The sequence below is a fragment of the Peromyscus eremicus genome, chromosome 12 (assembly GCF_949786415.1).
Source record: "Peromyscus eremicus chromosome 12, PerEre_H2_v1, whole genome shotgun sequence".
Classification (NCBI taxonomy): Eukaryota; Metazoa; Chordata; class Mammalia; order Rodentia; family Cricetidae; genus Peromyscus; species Peromyscus eremicus.
The window spans coordinates 33,713,156-33,735,741 of record NC_081428.1 but is presented as its reverse complement, the minus strand read 5'-3'; the positions used below and the strand labels follow the sequence as shown (position 1 = coordinate 33,735,741).

At 41.3% G+C, this 22,586-nt stretch overlaps 1 protein-coding gene across 1 annotated transcript in view; it reads right to left on the bottom strand.

Annotated features, from left to right (window-relative positions):
* Nucleotides 1-21,377, bottom strand: part of Nsun3 (NOP2/Sun RNA methyltransferase 3) — a 42,120-nt gene extending 20,743 nt beyond the window's left edge. Inside the window, exons 1-5 of the mRNA XM_059277133.1 lie at nt 21,314-21,377; nt 20,373-20,482; nt 9,198-9,541; nt 3,309-3,463; nt 2,257-2,378 (exon numbers count right to left, since the gene is read on the bottom strand). Of these exons, the coding sequence (XP_059133116.1) occupies nt 2,257-2,378; nt 3,309-3,463; nt 9,198-9,541; nt 20,373-20,482; nt 21,314-21,325 (743 nt within the window). The 5' untranslated portion in view covers nt 21,326-21,377. The remainder of the gene's footprint in view (nt 1-2,256; nt 2,379-3,308; nt 3,464-9,197; nt 9,542-20,372; nt 20,483-21,313) is intronic.
* Between the last annotated feature and the right edge of the window lie 1,209 nt (nt 21,378-22,586).

Here is a 22,586-nt window from a genome sequence, read left to right as displayed (position 1 = left end):
AAGCAGATTTATAAGGCTTTGCTTTTGTTTTTTTATTTTGTTAATTTGGGCAGTGGGTCTAATAAAGCATTAGAAATTATGAGACTTCTTTGTCTAGAGATCTCCCTGGTAGGTTACTGAGTGCACAAGTCCAAGGCTAGGGAGAAATTTCAATTTAGATATATATTTGTAATATAGCACTTTACATCATTTGAACTCATCATACAGTAAAATGATATTATTAACTTAAAAAACACAAAGTTTGTGAGATGAACTAAGTAAAAATTAAAAAAAAAAATAGAGAAGATACAACTGCAGGTAAGGAGAAAACTTAATCACAAATGTTAAAAGCAGAGAATATTTTAAGAGAGAGCAAGCAGTCAACAAAGTAAACTGTAACTAAGACTATGGGCTGGTATCATATATTTTGGAAGGTAATACAAATGTAATCAAGAAAAATGATATTATGCCTGTCTACTGAGACAAAGGACAGCATGCAAAAATGTTTTTGAAAGAGAAAGAAAACAGAATACAATAGACTATTCCTCTTGAATAGTTCACATAAGTTGAGAATGAAAGAGATCTATACAGTCTGAAATACTACAAGAATATATGCACATAACAACATCTGCTATTTTTAATGTATTTTTTATCCTCACTTACCTGCATACACGGAGATTGATGCAGAGAGTTTACAGGTATATAAACCACACTTAAGTCCAGTGGTTAGCTTTGTAAAGAAAGAAGGTATGTGGATAGATGTGCGGCCCAGAAGCTTTCATCATTTGATAGTTTTTACAACATCAGTATTTCCAGATATTATAAGTATACTTAAAATACATTTTAGCTGGACATCCTTAGGATGAGGTATATGGAGCTGCTACATGACAGACAGCATGTAAATAAAACCACTGCCTTAGGGACCCAAACATAGGACATTTCAGCTGGACATGGTGGCTCATGACTATAATCTGAGCACTTCAAAGACTGAGGCAGGAGGATTGAAACATGTTGGAGGCCAGGCTGGGTTACATAGCAAGATACTGTAACCAAAAAACTAAGAGTGAAAAAGGAAAGAAAGAAGAAACAAAGGAAGGAATCTTAAAATCCTATCGAATCTGGGAAGGTGAGGTGTCTCAGCAGGTGGAAGTATTTGCCATGCAAATGATGACTTGTGAGCAATACCTGGAATCTATGGAGGGAAAAAAAACTGACTTCCAAAAATTGTTCAGTGACCTCCATACATGCACCATGTACCACGGTATGCATGCCTGCATACACACACACACACACACACACACACACACACACACACACACACACACACACTTCTAATAATAAGAAGAAATAAAAATTTAAAATCCTGTCAAATTTATTTTAAAAGTAGACTGAGGAAAATTAAGATAGAAAAATCTTCATTTAACAATTAGATATTTAAGAGCTTTAATAAAAGGTTTGTAAAAATGAAGCAAGCAGAAAACAACAAATTGAGATGAAATGGGAAGAAAGGCATTAAATAAAACAGAAAAATCAAAGAACTTGGTAATGGCAATGGCAGAAATAAAAAGCAGTAAAGGCTATTTCATGTGAAGTTAAAAAGAAAAGTCCGTGCGGGGGTGGGGGAGGTGGGGTGGTGGTGGTGGTGGTGGTGGTGGTGGTGGTGGTGGTGGTGGCGGCACACTCGGGAGGCAGAGGCAGGTGGATCTCTGTGAGTTCGAGGCTAGCCTGGTCTACAGAGCAAGATCCAGGACAGGCACCAAAACTACACAGAGAAACCCTATCTGGAAAAAAAAAACAAAAAACAAAAAGAAAAGAGAAAAAAAAGAAAAAAAAAGAAAAGTCCTCTGGAAGCCTCACTCTTACAGTTTGGAAAAACTGAGGAAAAACTTGCAGAAGACAAATAGAACAACACCTCCCATCTTCCTAGGAAGTTCACTTTTCAGAAAATTACCAAAATAAGGACTGCTCCCGGACATCGTCCACAGGAAGACGCTCCAATTCTGGTCAAATAGGGTGATAAGCTCCTGGCTTGGGACAGACTAGCGAGAAAACAACTTAATCACAGCAAATTCCTTGGTGTTTTTTGAAAGACACATTGAGGGGAGGAGGCAATACAGCATGAGAGATGGCCTGGAATTTTTTGCTCGGAACCTTTGGCGGAATTAATCAGAAGAGCTATGAGGACAAAGCTTTCCATTTGCCTGCCTGCCATGCTTGGCTGCTGCCACTTAAATTATATCAGGAACCCAAATAAGCTTTTGAATAAACAGTCCTCACCTTAAGAGGTCTACCTGTAGGACAGGCAAATTGTTCCTTTGACGGATCCTACAGGCAGCCTTCTGAGAGTCAGACGAGAACAGCCAGCTTCGATCATTTGAACACGGAGCATCAACTAAGACCTGGAGAAAACAAAGACAAACCAAACATCCTTAGGATGAGGTATATGGAACAGCTACACGACAAACAGCATGTAAATAAAACCACTGCCTTAGGGACCCAAACGTAGGACACGCTAAGTCCTTTGATATATTTGTCCCTGATAGCTCAGAGAATTTTCCCATGTAGTGTTAGTGTTTGTCTCAATGGAGAAAGAGAGCATTAATGGACTAAGTGTGCATTGATGTCTGCTATTTGAATTGAATATTCTTTTTTGTTTTGGGTTTTCAAGACAGAGTTTCTCTGTGTAACTCTGGCTGTCCTGAAACTCAGTCTGTAGACCAAGCTGGCCTCAAACTCAAAGATCCACCTACCTCTACTTTTCAAGTGATGGGATAAAGGTGCACCATCATGCCTGGTTAAATTTAATATTCTTGATGACTACAACCAAAACTTACAAAAGTTACTCATCTTCAGAAAACATAACTGTATTTCTGAACTCAGAGTATTTCTTTTTATTTTTACCCTAGTAAAATTTTACATTGTTGGGGGCTTAAACCCAGGGTCCAGTGTTTATTTTTTAGAATTAAAAATTCTATTTTAATTTATTGAAATGGGTTTTCTTCATCTACCATACTCTGATATGAAATATTCTGAATTAAAGTAAAATGTACAAGTGTTTTCTACTGGCTCAAATGATAACTGATCATTTCTACAGTAACTCTGAGGTACCAGGAAAATAGAAAACATTCTATAATCCCCAAACCCAATGTCACTGTTTCCACTGAACCATACTAACCATCAAATGAAAAATGCTTCCACATCCACTTTATCAGGATCTCCCAGATCACTGAGAAAGTGTACCATCTGGAAGCAGAAGGTGAAGAACAATGGAGCAACACAATATCATATCACTAGGAGTCTTTCAGCTTTTCACAGTACAATAAAAGTACCTTGTCAAACGTTTCAGGCTGGGCATCTCCCATTTCTCTGCCATCCAATTCAGACACTTTAATTACATTTGTCAAAGACTGTGGGATGAAAGATTCCAATGTCTGTCTCAGCCATCTCACTCTCAGGCCATCATATTCGTTACAAAGAAGATAACCTAGATATAAAGGATTAAAAAGGTTCAAAGCAGTCCAAGGCAATACAACTGGTAAATTTGTACTTTTTAGCAAATAAACTTCAGAAAAATCAATCCTTCAGTTTTATAGAGAGATAGGGCTCAGAGGTAAACATTATGATAACTTTAAAAACAAAAATAAACACTTTATAAAATATTTACCATCTTATGCCTCACATCCTCCCAGAAGCTCTCACATTTATTTAATCAAGTTTAATTTGGGATGTGAAAACATAGATTCCTAGAGATGCTGTACTACCAATACCTCGTGTATCATTTTCACCTTGAAGTACCAGCTGTTGAGAGTAGACGGTATATTCTGAGAGGTACGTAAAGTTCCTCGTTGGGACAACACATTCATTTTTAATGAAGGTAGGTAATACAGTGTCAAATAAAAATGGGCAAGTATACAATCTACCAGTAAGGAAAACATGGGCTTAAACTGTGAGTTGAGAGCCCAGAAAAGTTATTTAACTCTGTGACAGCCTTCGTTACCTTGTGGCGTTGGTAAAATGAGGATCATACCTGCATAGTGGTTGTTATGATTAAATGCGACAGAAATTGAGATGGTGGCTGAAGAAGTGGAGGCCTCCCACAGAGACACTGGTTTCAGGGCAAGGGGAGTCGGGTGAGAGGCACTGTCTGGCATTAACACAGAATAAGAAGAGATGCACTAAGGAAAGCAGAAAAGGAAGAGGTGTCCTTGTCCACACCCCTCCAATTCTAGGCACTGTGATGAGAGATTCCTCCTTTTTGGGGGAGGAGAAAGGAATGAAGTCCAGACTTGAAACCCAGTGGCATAACCTGCCAATAGAACCCTGTGCCACACAGTCTTACAGCTCGTACACTTGGGCTAGTACATGCAGACTGTGACTGTATTTTCTCCTTAGCTAGGCAGGTAGATGCAGCCACCACCCCTCCACCAGGCAGACTGTAGCAACCCCAGTCCACACGCCAGTGCCTATGGACAGAGCTCCTAAACCTGCCCTAATGCCACCATCAACTGAACTTGTAAACTAGCCAGCATCTCTTGTGGCTGGAGATAGATGTTCTGGATCACCAGTGGACAAAAATCCACCTAAGGAAGAGACAGTAAATAGCAATGTAGGTTTCAGTATCCCTGTGCTATGCTGGTCTCAGTAGGCTGTGCACTCTGTGTATAATCCAGGGTTAGAGTGTGCTTCACCATGGAACTATCAACTCCATTTCCTCCCTGACTCCAGACAAATCAGAGGGAGCAGCTGTTGACTTCATGGCAAGTAAAGGGAGGTGCTGGGCTAGTGAGATGGTCACTGAGTAAAGGAGTCTGCCACTAAGCCTGACAACCTGAGTTGGAGCTATACAGGCACAGAGGAGGAAACAACGAACCCCTGAAAGTTGATCCCCAGGAACACATGCTGGAAGGAGACAACTGACTACTGCAAGTTGTAATTTGACCTCTACAAGTGTGCCCTAGGAAGAGTACATGTGTGCCCCCAACACACATACACACAAATCTATGGAAAGAAAGAAAGAAAGATAGATAGATAGATAGATAGATAGATAGATAGATAGATAGATGTTGGTTTTTGTTTTTTAAGGAAAGAGAAGGGAGGTATACATCAAGCCACCAAATAAGTGTGACGGAGAACCAGACAGAGCTCTGTCGCCTGACCATAGGCCAGTGACTGCAGCTGAGGCATGCGGGCCTACCCAGCCTTGGAGAAAGGTTTGCAATGACACACTGCTACATTTAGGCACTCCTCGAGTTCATTCTCCCCTACATACCTACTGAAGATAGGTGACAAAATGCGGCATGGGGAATCAGGGAGCTGAACTAGGAGCAGCAGCAGCAGCAGCAACAACAACAAAAAATGCAACAGTGGGATGTGATAAACCTAGAGTCAGGGTGCCATCTAGTGCTGAAGTACCAGAAAGGCCCACAGACTCATGCAAACCACTCTGAATGAGCAGGCACACACATAGCTAGATTCCAAAGACTGGGAGAAATACCTAATGTTTATGCACAGACTATGTCATAGGTCAAGCATCAGAATTCACAGAATCATGACCAAGCCTAATGGATAAAATAAGACAAGAAACTGACCATAACGCAAACAGCACCTGGCTTATGGAAAGAGCTAAAAATGGCACTTTTAGGGAAACTTGGTAAGTTTCAGAAAACTCAAAGAAGCAAGTTAATACCTAAGCAGAGAAATGACAGATTAACATGACTCTTAAAAACATCAAATATTTAAATGCAATAGAAGGCAGCAAGTAACAGAGAACAGACCAAACAACAACAACAAAATGCCAGCTGCCTTGAAATCAGTATATGAAAATATACTGTTGGAGATAAAAGAAGTAACTGAAAAGGGGAGAGACAGAGAAAGCCTGTGAAAATTTGGGGTTACCATTGAAAGAGCAAATATATGAGTTGCAGGGGTTCATAAAGGAAGTGAGAATGTCAATGGGGTAGAACAGACTTCATGAGAAACCACCCCAAATCTAGAGAAAAATACAGGAATCCAGATGCATAGATGTCAATGGTCACATCAGATCCAATGCAACCGCAACCAAATTCATTTTGAGGTATATTATGACTGAGCCCTTAAAGGTTGAATAAAGAGATAATACCAAAAACAATAGAAATTCTAACAGACATGAGGGAGTGGATAAAAGGGCAAGTATAACTAAACAAAGGGTTCTTTCTAATATTTCTTACTACTAAAGGTTAACCAGATGTCTAAATCTTACCGCTGATAGCAAGGAAAATTTCACTCTACAGTTCTTGTGGAGAAGCTTGATCATGCCACTCCATTAAGCTGCATCATCCCTGGTTAACAGTTCATGTTTTACTATTTAGGATCATAATTGTCTGGTCTTTTTCAGTAAAAAACCAGCACACTGCAAAAGCTGTGTTAATGATAGTAATAATAATTTTAAAAAGGCAGTCCATCACTGTGGTACAGGTGAAAGCAATACCACATCTGTCTAGATCAACAGATAGACAAGCAGACTAATTCTTTAATGACCTTAAACTTTTTTGTCACCCAAAGCCAAGAGCCTCATTGTCTAGAATAATGTCCAATGGGGATGTAAAGAAATTCCGTGTATAAATTGCACATTCAGTATGGCCTTCATTTTAGGTTTTGCTTATAGAAGCACTGACTAGGCATTGCTTCTGAATTCCACATTTGAATAGTGTGGCTAACTTAATTTGGGATTTAAACATCACCATGAAGACATCAATGCTTTGGAGGGAACCATTATCGTTAGTCTACTTAGAAGAAAAGCTACCTCATTTGGAAAACTACTGGTAGTTCACTGTCCTTGATGAAGACTTTCCCCATCTTCAAAGTCCTAGAATGTTATCAGTTTATAACCTTTGGGTTCCTGAGCCAATTCCCTTCCTCACTACAAATGTGTGAAGTATCTATAACCTATGAGTGAGGAGGTTTAAAATGAAAATGTAAGTTGTTAAAATGGAAATAGATTCAGATATTTCTCTCCCATATTTTACAATATTAAACATTCTATACCAAAAATTATTAAGCTTGTAAGAGTCAGTATAAGAACATCATCAAGGGACACAGAAAGAGTGGAATAAATGATTTCACAAAAGCACAGTCAAATTATAAAAATAATAATGTAGTCTTACTAAAATGTAGTCTATTCATTTTTATTTCTTATACCAAAATACAAAAAGTGTCAGGTGGTGGTGGTGCATGCCTTTAATCCCAGCACTCGGGAGGCAGAGGCAGGTGGATCTCCATGAGTTCGAGGCCAGCCTGGGCTACAGAGTGAGTTCCAGGAAAGGCGCAAAGCTACACAGAGAAACCCTGTCTCGAAAAAACCAAAAAAAAAAAAAAAAGACCCAAACAAAATACAGAAAGCTTCAGTTGCAGAGTTTTATCAGAAATCTAAAACATACAGTGTATTTTTCTTTTAAATATTAATATATCTGTACCACAGCCAGGTACAACTGCGTTTCACTTTTTATATGTCACCAAAAATTTTTATTTCAATAGCACATGTTCTCAAAAGAAAAAATAAAGAAAGAAATCTACAAGCTAGAAGATGCATGTCCTGGGGGGAAAATAATACCTTTCTAAGAGACAGGCAAGCTTGGAAGATCTGAACAAATCGCTGTTTAGCTCATTCACTTCCTAAAGGCATCTCTTTCTACATGTCCATTCACCAGCTTTACAAATAAAAGCATGCTTCTCACTCATTCATAATCTTAAGGAAATGTGCTAGAGTTTAGAAACCTCCAGTACATCAAAAAGTACAGTTTAAAACACTAAGAGGCTGCAGACAAGGCTCAGCTGGTAAGAGCTCTTGCTGCTTTTTTAAGGGACCAAAGTTTGATTGAGTGTGCACATCTGGTAGCCCACAGCTGCCTCCATCTCCAGTTCCCGGCTTTCCACAGCTCCCTTCTGACCTGTGTGTGTGTGCACTTTTGCATGTATACACACACACACACACACACACACACACACACACACACACACACACTAAATCTTTTAAAGAAAGAAAGTGATTTCTTTTTTGAAAGAGTGATGTGTTAACAACTAAGCAAGTAAATGAATGGACTTCCAATTTAATTTTGAAAAACCGAAAACAATTTAAAGAGTGCTCACCTAACAGATCATTAAATAACACCTGCTGCACCTATAGTTTGCAACCGTAACTCAGGAGGACTTTAAACAGACAATGTAACCAGTATAGCACAGCTCTCAGTATTGCTTGATTTTTTTATCTCTGTGAACAATAAATAAAAGTAAGAACATAAAACACAACCAAACCAAACTGGAACCAACTCTGCCTCATCTAGCAATAACTAATATTCAGAGAAACATGAATTAGCATTTTAAAAGTTTTAGCAAAATGATCATCTATATTATTAAGAAGGTAATTTACAATGAAATAGATTATGTGTGTGCATGTGTGTATACTTGTTCATGTGTGCACACACGTGTGGCTGAGCAAGCATGTAGAGGGGCAGAGGTTGACTTTGGGTATCTGTCTTTGTCCATAGATCTCCAGCATAGCCCCAGGGACATTCCTGGGTCTCCTCAGTGCTAAGATTACAGGTACAAGCCAACATGCGCAACATTTTCTTTTAAATGTGTGACTGTGAATCCAAGCTTATTAGGTCCTTATATTCACATGGCAAATACTATACTGACTGAGACAGATTCCTAGCCATAGACTTAACACCAATATTAGCAACAATAATCAAGTCACCATAAAAGAACTTACTCCAGTGTTCAATACTATCTTCTCCTCCATGTGTATCATGAGAACTGACTCCATTGTTTAATACTATCTTCTCCTCCAAGTACAAGGAGTTCAGAGGCAGAGTACTTACGTTGCCTGAGAGATGTCCTGAGTGCCACCACCACCACCCCCCCAATGAAACTAAGCACAAAAAGCAAATGACAATCTCAGAACCCTACACAATTAGCTTATGAGCAGTCACTCACATTCTCTGGGAGATCTGTGCTCCCGAAATATAGCCAGACACCTGGGAAACAATGCTCTTTACACTTATCTCCTCAACTATCTGTTTCCTTCTTCCTCGTGGTGTCCTAACTCTTACTCAGGCTCCCTAACTCTGCACACTAATGCTAACTCTGTACACTCAAGCTCACATTTCTCTTCATATACTTTCAAAGTATCTGGACTCCTCAGATGTGAAACAGATGTGAGGTGTGGTGAGAACAGACAGTACCTGGGTAAGCACACTGGAGCAGAGCTACTGATTTGCCTCCAGGAGCAGCGCACAGGTCCAGAACTGTCTCCCCATCATTCAGTTCCAGAGCCAGCACTGGGAGAAGAGAGGCAGCGTTGAGGAGGTAGTACTTTTTCAAGTTTCCAGTCTGATGTCGCTCTGACGGCATTCGGTCTGGAGTTCGGCTGAGGTAACACTTCATTGACTTAGGATAATACGGTAAGGACCCTTGAAGGATTGTGTGATAGCCCCGCAAACGTAAGTCCTTTTCCAGCTCAAAGGGATAATTGAATCGGTTCAAGAGGATGGCGTATTGCCACAGTGATGGAGATATTAGAACATCTCTAAGACAGAAAAAGAGCAATAAATGAGTATCAGTATCATGACCTAGTGCGATTTTATACAATTAATAAGGTGAATGTGGTCCTAGGTTTACACTCCATTTCCCTGTGACTTTTCAGACAGGATCTGTAGTGGTTAATCTGGACTGCCAGTGTTACAGGGCCGAGAAAAAAAACTAGATTTAGTGATGCACACTTCTGGATGTGTCGATGAGATGATTAGTTCATGAGGCTCTTACCTAATCAATAGATTAATCCCTGGTGGTCCATATATTATGCTATGATTGGGGATGATGAAAAGTTGGATGTGAAGCTTGGTTGGGAGGTAGTAATCACTGGGGCTGGGTCCTGGGGAGGTAAATTTTGCCTCAGTCCCCCCCCATTCCGTTATCACATCCAGGCCCTGATGATGTGACTGGCTTTGTTCCACCTTGCTCTCCTCACCCATCATGAACCGACACTTCTCAATCAATGAGCAAAATAAATGTCACTTTCAGTCTTTTCCTTAACTTGCTCTGTCACAGCAACTTAAAAACCTGACTAATACAGGGTTGGTCTTCCCAACTCTTCCTTTTGCCTCATAAGGCTGGGATGTGGCCCACCCTGACTTTACTTAACAACACAATTTTATTTATTTTAGCTTATTGTAAAATTAATTAATTAATTAATTAATTATTTTTTTATTATTTATTTATTTTTTTGGTTTTTCGAGACAGGGTTTCTCTGTGTAGCTTTTGCGCCTTTCCTGGACCTCACTCTGTAGACCAGGCTGGCCTCAAACTCACAATGACCCGACTGCCTCTGCCTCCGGAGTGCTGGGATTAAAGGCGTGTGCCACCACCACCCGGCACAGCAGGAAACATTTAATTTATTTACTAGCTGACCTTTCTGGCTGAGTTATTTGGGAGCCTCATTAACCATGGTCAATTAAATAAATTCCAACTACCACTCACCGTGAAGTTGCTTATGTGAGAAACGGCCGGATTGAAATGTGACACCTGTGACTCACGCATGCCACGTGAGCATCGATCACACCCGAAGTGTGGACTGCTCTTGCTTTTCATTGCCTCCCGCTTTACTATAGATGGGGCATCGATTTCATTTACTTTGCGACTGGATCCTGTTTGGAGTTACTGGTTCAGCAGGAGAGGGCCCCAAGTTTTTGTCTCTTTTTAGGAAAACGGATGACTTACTTACTTATTTGTGTGTGCGTGTGCACGGAGAGTGTACGGTGTGCATGCAGAAGTACAGGTCCACACACACCTCAGTGCCCATGAGGAGCCACAGGACAACTTCTGAGAGTCAGTACTCACTCACCTCCCTCCCTCCCTGAGGCGGGGTCTTCCTCATTTCTGCTGCTGCACTTGGTAGCCCAGGATGGCCAGCCCTCCAGCTTTCAGGCACTTGTTCCTCCTCCTCCTCTGCTCTAGGACTGCTGAGATTACAGATGTGTGCAGTAGCACTCAGTGGGTCTGAACTAAGGTCAGGCTTGCTTAGCAAGCACTTTTACCCACTGAGTTATCTCCTCGATACAGAGCCAACATTTTTCATTTCTAAATAGTTTCTAGGTGGTATGATGACTTCTGTTCTCTGGGACTACACTGTGGGAACTACAGCTTTAACATGGACTCCAAAGTGAAATCAAGACAGTCTTTACAAATCATATGAGCGTGTGTTCCCCTCGTATCCCCCAAACCAGATGGAGACTTGCTCAATGCTGAGAGTCACATGCAACAGTCTGGAGTGGCGCACTTACATCACCTCACATCTCTTAAGAAACAGGGGGTACTCTCTACTGTTGGGCCTAGGTCACAGTCTTACTTTCCTTCAGAACTCCCAAAGCTATTCTTGGATTTCTATTCTTTCAAAGAAATTTTAAGAATCCATTGCTCAGTGCTCAGGTTAAAAAAAAAAAATTGTGGACTGGGCTCTGTAATGGGTTCCAGATCAGACTGTGCCAGAGTGAGAACCTTCTCAAATTAAAAAAAAAAAAAAAGTGAAAAAATCATGTATCTAGAAAGCTCAATCATTTAAATTGGAGAGAATTAACACCTTCATGGCATTCAGTGTTTTCAACCCAAGCTGCATGTCATGTGTTTCCATTTATTAAGATTTTCTTTGAGTTCTCCTAGTAAATGTTATTAATTCCATTTTCTTTGAAGCACATTGTCTAAGACTGTTAGTGTAGGAACACCCGTTATTTGTCTATTAGCTAACATGCTAATTAAAACAAACAAACCAAGACTAGAAAGAAGTTCCAGGAAAAGGGCAGCAGCTCCTGCACAGGTACCACTGATGTGAGGAAGAACTGGCATTTGGAGAACATAGTAGGTGTTGGCTCATGCTGGAGATATGGACACAGGGTGGCATTTAAAACACTGGCTTAATGAGATGTAACTCTTCACAGACTTAAGGATGAGAGAGCCAGCCTGATCGGATCTGAAAACAGGCACTGTGGTGGTGAAGTAGAAATCTTCAGAAATTATTCTCCTTCATTTATGAACTAGACAAAATAAAATCTCATTAAAACAAGTAAAACTTGTGATCTACACCTAGACCTAGAGAACTGTGTGAATTCCTGAGAAAAGATCCTTTGAGACAGAATGCCACTATAAAGTCCAGACTAAACTGTAGCTTCAACTTTCTGAGTGCCTAGCATGAACAGTTCCCCGGAAACCCTGCTCCTACAGCATTAGAGGTATACAAGGGGGAGGGAGGGCTAGCATTTCTATCCTGGTGTACTGAGGCAGGCCTACTGCTTGCCCTATAGGAACAGCTATCACTGGACAAACTCAAGGAAGCCCTGCAGGAGCTGCTGAGGCTGGTGCCTCCTAGCCCTGAGAAGTACCACTGTCTGTCACTATAGGACTCACACCTCCCCTGTGCAGCAGCCTGTCACTGCTGGACACCGCAGCAGCAGGGCTTCCTCCACAGGGCAGACATGGAGTAAGGTCTCACACACACACACACACACACACACACACACACACACACACACACTGCAAGGGCAGTTACTATTTCTATAGCACAGTTATCTATGATGGATGGACAAATAGGATTAGAACATTCAAGAATACAGATGAGCTGGGTTCCAGACTCCGGGCCTCCTCCTAAGATTCACAACTATGTAGTTTGAAGCTACTCCAGTTCCTGGTCTCCAGTCAGGAGAAAACCATGTATATCTGAAACCAGCCTGACTGGCCCCTTCAAAGTCCATGACCTAGATACAACTGTTTATGCACATAGAATAGTACTGCTATCAGCTTTGGTCAGAGCAGCTTAGTTTTTTTCTGTGGTCAACAGTGAATGCAGAAACCCATTCCTGGTGAGGGTACAGAGAATAAATGACGGCTGAATGTTCTGCTATAATTGGCATGTCTCTATCACACTCTTCCCAAGCTCAAGGGACATTTTGGAAGAAGCAGCAGAAGAAAGAGAAAGATGAGTGTAGGGTGTTGCTGACTTCTGGGCATGACATGGCTGCTGTATTCTTGGACTCACAGCAGTGTTATTACATGCACAAGATCTGCACAAGGGCTGGTGAGATGGCTCAGTGGTTAAGAGCACTGGCTGTTCTCCCAGAGAACCTGGGTTCAATTCCCAGCACCCACATGGCAGCTCACAAATGTCTGTAACTCCAAAACACAAATGCACATAAAATAAAAATAAATACAGTTAAAAAAAAAAAAGATCTGCACAAGGTCAGACCAGTCAGCACCTTGTCAGAGGAAGGACACATCAAGACTTATACAGTTAATGGTTAGTGCGAGACAGAGAAACATTTTCTTCATCGTTGCAGCCACTGGTGAGCTGCCCAAGCTTCTACAAGTTGTAACCCACGTCCCAACTGAAAACCCTAAGGATACTCATTAGATCTCTCTCTCTCTCTCTCTCTCTCTCTCTCTCTCTCTCTCTCTCTCTCTCTCTCTCACACACACACACACACACACACACACACACACACACACACACAAGACATGAAAGCAGAAGTGAAGGTAGTTGGGAAGAAAATTATCATCAGGAGTGGAAAGGGAACAAGAGAAGGTAACAAAGAGTATAACTATGCTCAAAATACATTATGCACACGTCTGGAAATGCCATAATGAAACCTACTATGTGTAATTAATATATACCAGATCCTGTTTCAGAAACCAAAACATAAACAAATATAAATAAATGTACCAAGTGAAACATGAATATTGGAGTGACTTGACACCTGTCATATACTGATGATTCTTCAATAAGTAGAAATCTATGCTTCCTTTAACTTTTTCCAATGTATTTTAATACTTGGAATCCTTTCATTGGAGGGGGGTCTTTCAAGACAGGGTTTCTCTGTGTAGCCATGGCCTGGCTGTCTTGGAACTCATTATGTGGACCAGGCTGGCCTCAAACTCACAAACTCACAGAGATTCACCTGCCTCTGCCTTCCGAGTGCTGGGATTAATGGTGTGCACCACCACTCCTAGCTTGTAATCCATTTTTATTCACCATTTTATTCACACTTCTGTGGCATGCCCACTCACATACACACTTCACATGTACTGTTTGCTTTCCCTGTGCTCTTAAATCTATAAATGGTAATTTCTAGATTTTATTATCAATAATCTTAGTGCAAATTTACTTAAAATTTGATATTCATTAAAGATAAGTAAAATTTGATAGGAAAGTGGTATCTTAATGAAGTAAGTGTTGGGGAGTATTATTTTAAGGTGTGTTACTTTTGTTTATGTTACACTTGTTTAACTCTGTGAAGCTGTGTTACTGTGCCTGTCTAAAACACTTGATGGTCTAATAAAGAAATGAATGGCCAATAGCAAAGCAGGAGAAAAGACAGGTGGGGCAGGCAGATAGAAAGAACATATAGGAGAAATCTGGGAGGAGAGAAAGAAGCAGCCAGAGAAGGAGAAAGACCCAGGGGCCAGCCACCCAGCTACACAGTAAGCCATGGAGTAAGAAACAAAGAGTTACACAGGAATATAGACAGGTAAAGCGCTGAGGCCAAAGATAGATGGGATAATTAAGTTGAGGAAAGCTGGCTAGAAACAAGCCAAACTAAGGCTGGGCCTTTATAATTAAGAAGAAGCCTCCATGTGTGATTTATTTGGGAGCTGGGTGGCGGGCCCCCCAAAAGAGCAAAAACAACCAACAACCAATGTTTTGTTTCCACATATCCATAGACGATTATTACTTTTTGCTAGAATGATCCAGGGTTCAAGATCAATTTTACAGCTATTTTGGAAAAAGCAGAGAAAATTCCTACTTAAGTTGGTTAAAATTAAATGTTTTGTAAAGTTAAATACATTTGCCAAGTTTCACACCTTGAATTCTTCTGAGTTATGTCTCCGAAACTGTTACTGATCCATCACCAAAACTATTTTAATGAGCTGTCAATTGTAGCTTCTCAGTTTTGTTGACATCAAGCCCTGGGAAACATCTCAGCTGTCAAACAATTTTCCATTGACTTCCTAGGCCTGCTGTTAATGTCCTACGTCTTGAGCATATGTGGATTTTGATGCCCTGGGGAAATGCTTTAGAGAGGCTGGATAAATGGCTCAGAGATGAAGCATTTTATATAGAGATCCAGGTTTGGTTCCTGGAACCCACATGGTGGCTCACAACCACCTGTAACTGCAGTTCCAGGGATCTGATGCCCTCTTCTGACCTCAAGCACTAAGCACGCGCATGGTACATCTATACACACATGCAAGCAAAATACTCATACACATAAAACAAAGTAACTAACTCTAAAACATAATTTAAAAAAAATGCTGCATAGAAGTCAGGATAAAGTATGGCTTTCTTTGTAAGTGTGTATGGTATAAATCTGGGTTCTGTTTTGTTGTGGTTTTTGTTTTTTTCTGGTTATAGGAGGACCAAGAATGGCAAGCTGAGGAAGGAGAGTATGTACTGGCTTAGGCAGATGGGAGAGCACTCTTCTGAAAGGGTTTAGAGACTGTTGAAACTTGCTGTGACTGTCTATGCCTATGACAGTCTTTGTAACTCATGTTTCCTACTCATACTACAACATGCCAGCTTATTACTGTCTTCTTGCTAAGATTTATTCATTCATTCTCTAAATAAACACTATGCTTTGGCTATATGCTATTATCTATTTACAGTATAAAAATTTTTATGTTTAAATCTTATGTAAAGTGACTTTAAAAAAGAATAACTAAAACTAAACTTGTACACAGCAGTGACTGACCTTTGAGAAAGTCAATGAAGTCACACGAGCAACAAACAGTCAACCAACTGTCTGCTTGGCCACTTTCCTCCAGCTGGTTTGTACTGGGGTAAGAACTCAATTCTACTACTGGGTGCTGACGCTTCTGGATAAGTAAAAAAAGCAGATTCATTTACAGTTTTTTTTTTTTTTTCCCAATTACTCTTTATTTTTGGTCTGTGATGAAACCTAGGTCTCATGGATGCTGACAATGCACTCTACCACTGAGATACACTTTGAGCCCTATAATTACTATTTTAACTAAAGCAAGCACTTAAAAATGAAAATGTTACGGCCGGGCGGTGGTGGCGCACGCCTTTAATCCCAGCACTCGGGAGGCAGAGGCAGGCGGATCTCTGTGAGTTTGAGGCTAGCCTGGGCTACCAAGTGAGTCCCAGGAAAGGCGCAAAGCTACACAGAGAAACCTTGTCTCGAAAAAAACCAAAAAAAAAAAAAAAAAAATGAAAATGTTGAAAAATTACCTATTTGGTAATACAATCTTCATTTAGCTTTTCTGCGACAACCTTTTTCTCCTGTTATTCTGTATCCAACCTTCTACAGTAATAAAGTAAAGCTAAGCACAAAGGCCGTTACAAATTTCAAGTGTTGAAAAATACAGCAAGTCCTAGTCCTAATGTTCTCACTGTCCACTAGAGGGCGTTCACTAGATCACTTTGAGGGTTGGTCTCAGAAATATGACTCATGGAAATACTTTTCTCCAAGGCATTTAATCTTTATTCTTCAGAGATTTTTAACACGGGGCTAAAGGCTTCTCACCTTTTCCTGGCAATGTTTCTCAGGAGTTGCCTAAGATCACCATCGGAAAACACAGATATTAACATCATGATTCATAACAGTAGCAAAATTACAGTTAGGAAGTAGCAAGAAAAACAACTTTACAGTTGGGGTCACCACAACATGAGGAACTGTATGGAGTCATTGTATTAGGACAGTTGAGAACCAATGGTGTATATATTTATGAGAATTTATTTGCTCTTCTGAAATAACTCTGGAATAGACACTATTTTGCTTGTCTCACAGATCAGGTCAGTGTGGCAGAGATTTTTCAATAACTCATCTAAGTTATATGCTACAAGATGCTGAGAGCTTTGAACCCACACTCGTAATGACTAGAAGGAAGGGTATACCTGGCAGAGGAGGCAGCATATCCAGACCAGAGGCGCAAAACAGCCTCTTTAATGGTAGGAATTATACATGGCAGGAACCCCAGAAACTGCAGGCTGATGTGTGTGTGTGTGGGGGAGCCCAGTCCGTGTCCATGAGGGTGGAGATACACAACCTAGACATTTCATCCACGTGGAAATGGTTTATTATAATAGAGAGACAAATGAAGAGGCAGAAAGACAGAAAGGGAGACAGAGAGGGATGGGGTGGGATGGGGGTGGGATCTGCACCTTGTGGGAGGAAAGCGGAAGAGAGAAGAGAGGGAAACAGGTGGAGTTTTCCCTTAAGAATAGGCGTATTGGGGGCATAAGGTGGTGCCAAGGGGCGAGATCAGAATGTTAACATTTACTTTTATTATTTTTGGTTCAAATGTAACACTGCACATAGTTAAGCCATAAAGAGGGTCTGTGGACAGGGTAACACAATGGAATATAAAGGCTAGATAAACAGCAGTGACAGAATTTAAAGGGTATCCAAATAAAGGGGTGAAGCAACAGCCATGGGCAGCCATTTTCCCTTTTGCTAGGGGGAGGGGTTGATCTGCGGTAATACAGAGTTGCCAAAACTATGCAGTTTCCACAGCAACTACAACTTCAGGGATCTCAGAGGTCACTCCCACATTACAAAATTCATAGGACACAATGAAAACTGTTGTACTTGCAGTCACGGGCATTGTGCACCACAGCAAAAGCACTCAAACTCAAATATGTCAGGGAAGAGACAACTCCCGGGGATTTGTTGGCTCCAGTAGAACCGCAGAGAAGTCTAGCTTTTCCTGACAGCCATGTGGAGTACTACTGCCAACCAAGGATGCTCATAACAACTTAGGTACCAGGCTTTTTTTTTTTTTTTGAGATTCTGTCATGGGAGACTTAACTGACAGTCCTTATAGTCAACTTTAGTCACCAACCCCCCTGGACGTGGTTTCCTTATCTGTGGTCTGTAACTTCCTCTTCCATCATATTGTCAGACTAGCAGGTGTGGCACAAGCCCCCAGGTAAAGCTCTCTCTCCTATCAGGGCAGTATCAGCACATTTCAAGGACTTAGAGATCACCTCTCAGGAGCTGAGGAAAAACTCCAGACTCACTTCCCAGGAAGCTGATTTCTTTTTTACAAAGATACAAAGGTCTAATGGAGTAAGGAGACAGTGTGAAAGTAAGGCCTACAAAGGAGGGAACGTAAGTCAATCCGCAAAGCAACAGCAAATTTAGAAGAGAACAATAACGTGTATGTGAGTATGCTGAGCAGGGGAACTAAGGGTAAGTGCTAGCAAACACAAGTACCGCACAGAAGCTGAAAAAGAACGGCACAGTGTAAGACATCACATGAAGGAAAGGTTCAGGTTCTGTATGAATGGACTTCCTGGAAGGGAACAAGCCGGAAGCAGGTATAGCAAAAGCTGAATTATGGAAACCCTGAAACAAAAGTCTTCCCCACTGCTACAGAAATTTGAGAAACTGGAATCCCTTTCTAGAAGTGAGGGAGGACAAGGCTGAAAGTAAAAATACTTACAAACATGTAATTCTGTTATTTTCCTATGCTGTCTTCCATGGTCAGTCTTTCTAAGAAAGCTTTTATTTTGCCTATGGCAAATTTTATACATGTTTATGCAAAACTTAAGTTACCATGAAATCCTAGCAAAAGGGGAGATGGAACAGAAGGCCCAGCTAATTAAATGGCTTTGAGGTTCACTGCTCATTTTGTTCAGGGTCAAATAGTCATTTATAAGCCTTTCTGGAGATATGAAGTAGAAAATCAACTCATTACAGGCTATGAATAGCCAGGTTACTAAAACGTCTCCAGACAAAATATTTCTCACAATCTTTTGTTTTAAATCATCCTAGAATGCTGATTATATCCCAGGTATGAGACTGTACTGTCAGTAGCGGGAGATCTACCCTTAGACAGACTGGGCAGGAATCCCACCTCTACTTACTAATCAGCTGAATGAATTTCGGCACGTTACTTTAACTCCATGCTGTAGCCTCAGAAGAAACACTGAAAAGAAACCTCAAGTTTGTTCTCAGGAGTACTTAAGTAGGCATTGCTTGCATAGAATATTCATGCAAGATGTGTGGTTCTTTAGTTATTAGTCTGTAATACCTTTACATACTAAAAACCTCATGAATTCATTATATACTTCACTATTCATTTTCTGAAAGAAGACTCATTATAAAATGTAGCATTATTGAAATAACTGCTGCATTTCCATATTATAATATTTATAAGTGTCCTAAATATCTTAGCATCCTAAAATCATCTTTGACCCACTTCATATTTTATTATCTTTATTAAAAAGACTTAATCTTTGTCTCAAGATATGCTTAAAGCTCGTCTGTGAAAAGGAGAAATACTTAGTCTAAGATGAGATGATATAAAACAATCATTTGAGAAATTACTGTCTGAGCTAAGGTTTCAGACTATCTACAGTCATACCACTTTTTCTTTGCTTTGCAAAACAGATCAGGCAATCTCCATTCAGTCCTTATTGTCTGGTTCCTTTTACCAAGTTAATTCCAAAGTCACCAGTGGCTTTTAATGGCACCCACACAATTCAATAAATAAAAGACGCCATTCTTGCTCATGTTTCTAGAATGTTTACCATGGCTCTACCATGAACAGACTGTGTGTAAACTAGACAGAGGACTATGCTGTTCTTTGTATTCCGGGAGTTACCATATACACATATCAGGCACTCCATACAAAACCCCACTCACTACCATTCTGATCAAGAGCACAAACTCACCAACACACAAATCGTATGTTTCATTAAAAAAAAAAAAAATTAATGAATTTATTTCAGGGACATGGAGTATGACTGAGCGTGGAGGTCAGAGGACAACTTACAATGTAGTCCCCGCTCTGGATGCCAGCCTTGATGTCATGTGCCTTCCCTCCCCACCAACTGACCCACAGCACCACAGGCCCACTGGCCACTTTTTGGCATTATATGCTTATTTCTTTAAAATACATTGTTCCAAATACAGACGTAATGGTGCCTAGGACTGCCAAATTAAGTATGACTTTAGCTAAGATAAAGGAGCACTCACTTTAAGGATTTGTTATTTTCTGAATTTCAGAAAGTTAAATGTCTTCAAAGTTAGGATTTTTTTTTACAGCCATCGTTTTAAAATGCAGAGCATTTCCATTTTTACAGATAAAAGCCACTGCTTGAGTGGAAGGCATTGCTTTTTACTATCGCTGTGTTTTCTTCATTTTTTTAAAACCATTTATGCCCCATTTTGTCCACAGCTCAAGCAGGAGAGTGCAGCTGGGTGATTCCTTCACCTTTACTCTGACTGTACCTTCCCTCCCAAAATGTGTACTAAACTTTTACCTTCATGGGGCCACTCTCATAAAAGAGGTACAGCACACACTTCCACTGTTCCCTCATAAAATATCAAGAGATGGATCATACTAACCTTACTGTATTCCAGGAATCCCCAAGCTCTTTGGAATACTGTTTGTCAAACTGATCCAACACCACTCTGCAAATCTGTTTTGCAAGCGTCCCCTCTGATTTTGCTTTCAGCTATGATGATAAAAGAGAGTTGCTAACGAAACATTGTGATAGCACACATTTATTGAGATTTGACATTAACATGACCTTAATTTTTTTCTTTACATCTGAATTTATTCATTGAGCATTTCATACATGTATACAATGTATTTGGGTAATAACTACGCCCCCACACTTCTCCAACTCCTGCCAGACTCCCCTTGTAAGTTTCCCTCCCAACTTCCTGTCCTTTTAAAGGATATCATTATGTACTAAGTTTCCTGCGGCAACTGCCAGCTACTGCCAGTAACTCCTCGGTTAGGAGTGAGGCTTCCTGCTTTTAAAGAACTGCTCAAAACAGCAGTTCTTGCCTTGAGGGCAACCCCTTACCTGTGACAGAATTGTATCATTGATATTCTACCTACTTATGAAAATGGCGTTTCTCAAAATAGTAATTACCCAAATGTAAGGCCCAGGTTAAAGGTAGTTTTTTTGTTTTGTTTTTTTCCTTAGTAACAGAGTAGAGATATATCACCAGGGCTAGGTTTCGGTAATTGTAAAATTATTCCACAATGAAGTTTATTTACGGAAATAACCGTCGCCCTCACTCCCTGGGACCCCCTGCAATTGTTTCCCTTATTCACCCAAGTGCACCGAGGGCCGAGAAAGTTGGCAGAGTTCATGGTCCCGGCATCTCAGCGCCGACCTGCGGGGCCCGGCCTGCAGTGAATGCGGATGGACAGACAGAGCCACAAGGGCGGCATTCAGCACGGGTCCCGAGCTTTGGGCAGAGAGGCTCCCGTCCCAGTCCGCCCTGACTCTCCGCGGCTTCAGTCCCAAGCGCCGGACCGCCGAGGGCCTCACCCGAGTCAGCATGGTCCCGCCTGAGCTCGCCCACCACGGTTCTCCGCAAGAGCTCGCAGAAGAACACGAAGAAACGCCACACTTCCGGGGTCCGCTAGGAGGTCACGGATGGCCTCGCACTTCCTGTTGCCGTTCTCGCGCGATTGTATTTTCGGGACCCCCCCACCCCCCTCCAAATCTCGGCGGAGGCAGAGGTCCCGCGAGAGGCGCGGGCGGGAAGCTTTAACCTGCTCGGAACCGCGCAGAGGATCGAGTCTGGGTGATTGTTTGCAAAGTCACCCTTGGCATCTGTGATCATTTTTAGGCTGTCAGGGTTTTTTGTTTGTTTGTTTTGTTTTTTGTTTTTTTGAGACAGGGTTTCTCTGTGTAGCTTTGCGCCTTTCCTGAAACTCACTTGGTAGCCCAGGCTGGCCTCGAACTCATAGAGATCTGCCTGGCTCTGCCTCCCGAGTGCTGGGATTAAAGGCGTGCGCCACCACCGCCCGGCTGCTGTCAGGGTTTTATAAGTAGAGGCATGCTAATGTCCAAGTCTGAGCTCCTCGTCAGGAAAAGCGGTGGAAGGATTCAATGGTGCTTTTCCTTGGGGGTGGCCTGAGATAATGTATCCCTAGAATGGGAAGTGTTAAGGGTTAACTTTGAAATACCGAGTGAGGGACAGAGACGACGGAGCAGACGCCCAGCGCTGGCTGTCAGTATGTTCTGTAGCCCACCTGGCCCGCCTGAAGGTACCCTAGAGACATTTGTGTCTCGGGGTCTCAGCCTGCTGAAACAATGCACCCCAAAGAAATGGGGATTTCGCCAGGAATATCATCCCGACAGAAGGAAAGGAAGCCAGCAAGAGGGGGAGCTTGTCTGGTGGAGAGATGTTCACAACAGTTCTAACGGGTCAGACCATCTTCTAACAGGATGAGGTTGGAACCCAGATGATGATGGCTCGCTAGTCCCAGGGACCACGGATCTTTCCTTAAGACCCCAAAGAACGACATGGGGGAGTGTTCACTGTATCTTTGTTCCTTTTCCCAATGTGGTCCTTTTCTGCTTCCCACTTTCATGTTTTTCAAATAGGCTTGTTGAGGGTAGGTGGCTGGACTTGATATGACTATTATGTCATTGATAGTTGAATAATGGCTTGTTATTACCAAGCACTGAGACCATATTCCCAAAGATCAGGAAGGACCCACAAAGCTCCCAGCACAGTTCAACCAGCAGCAATGTTAATTATGTTAGGAATAACCATTCATTAGCATTTTTCCCTTGTTCTGTAACAAACCTG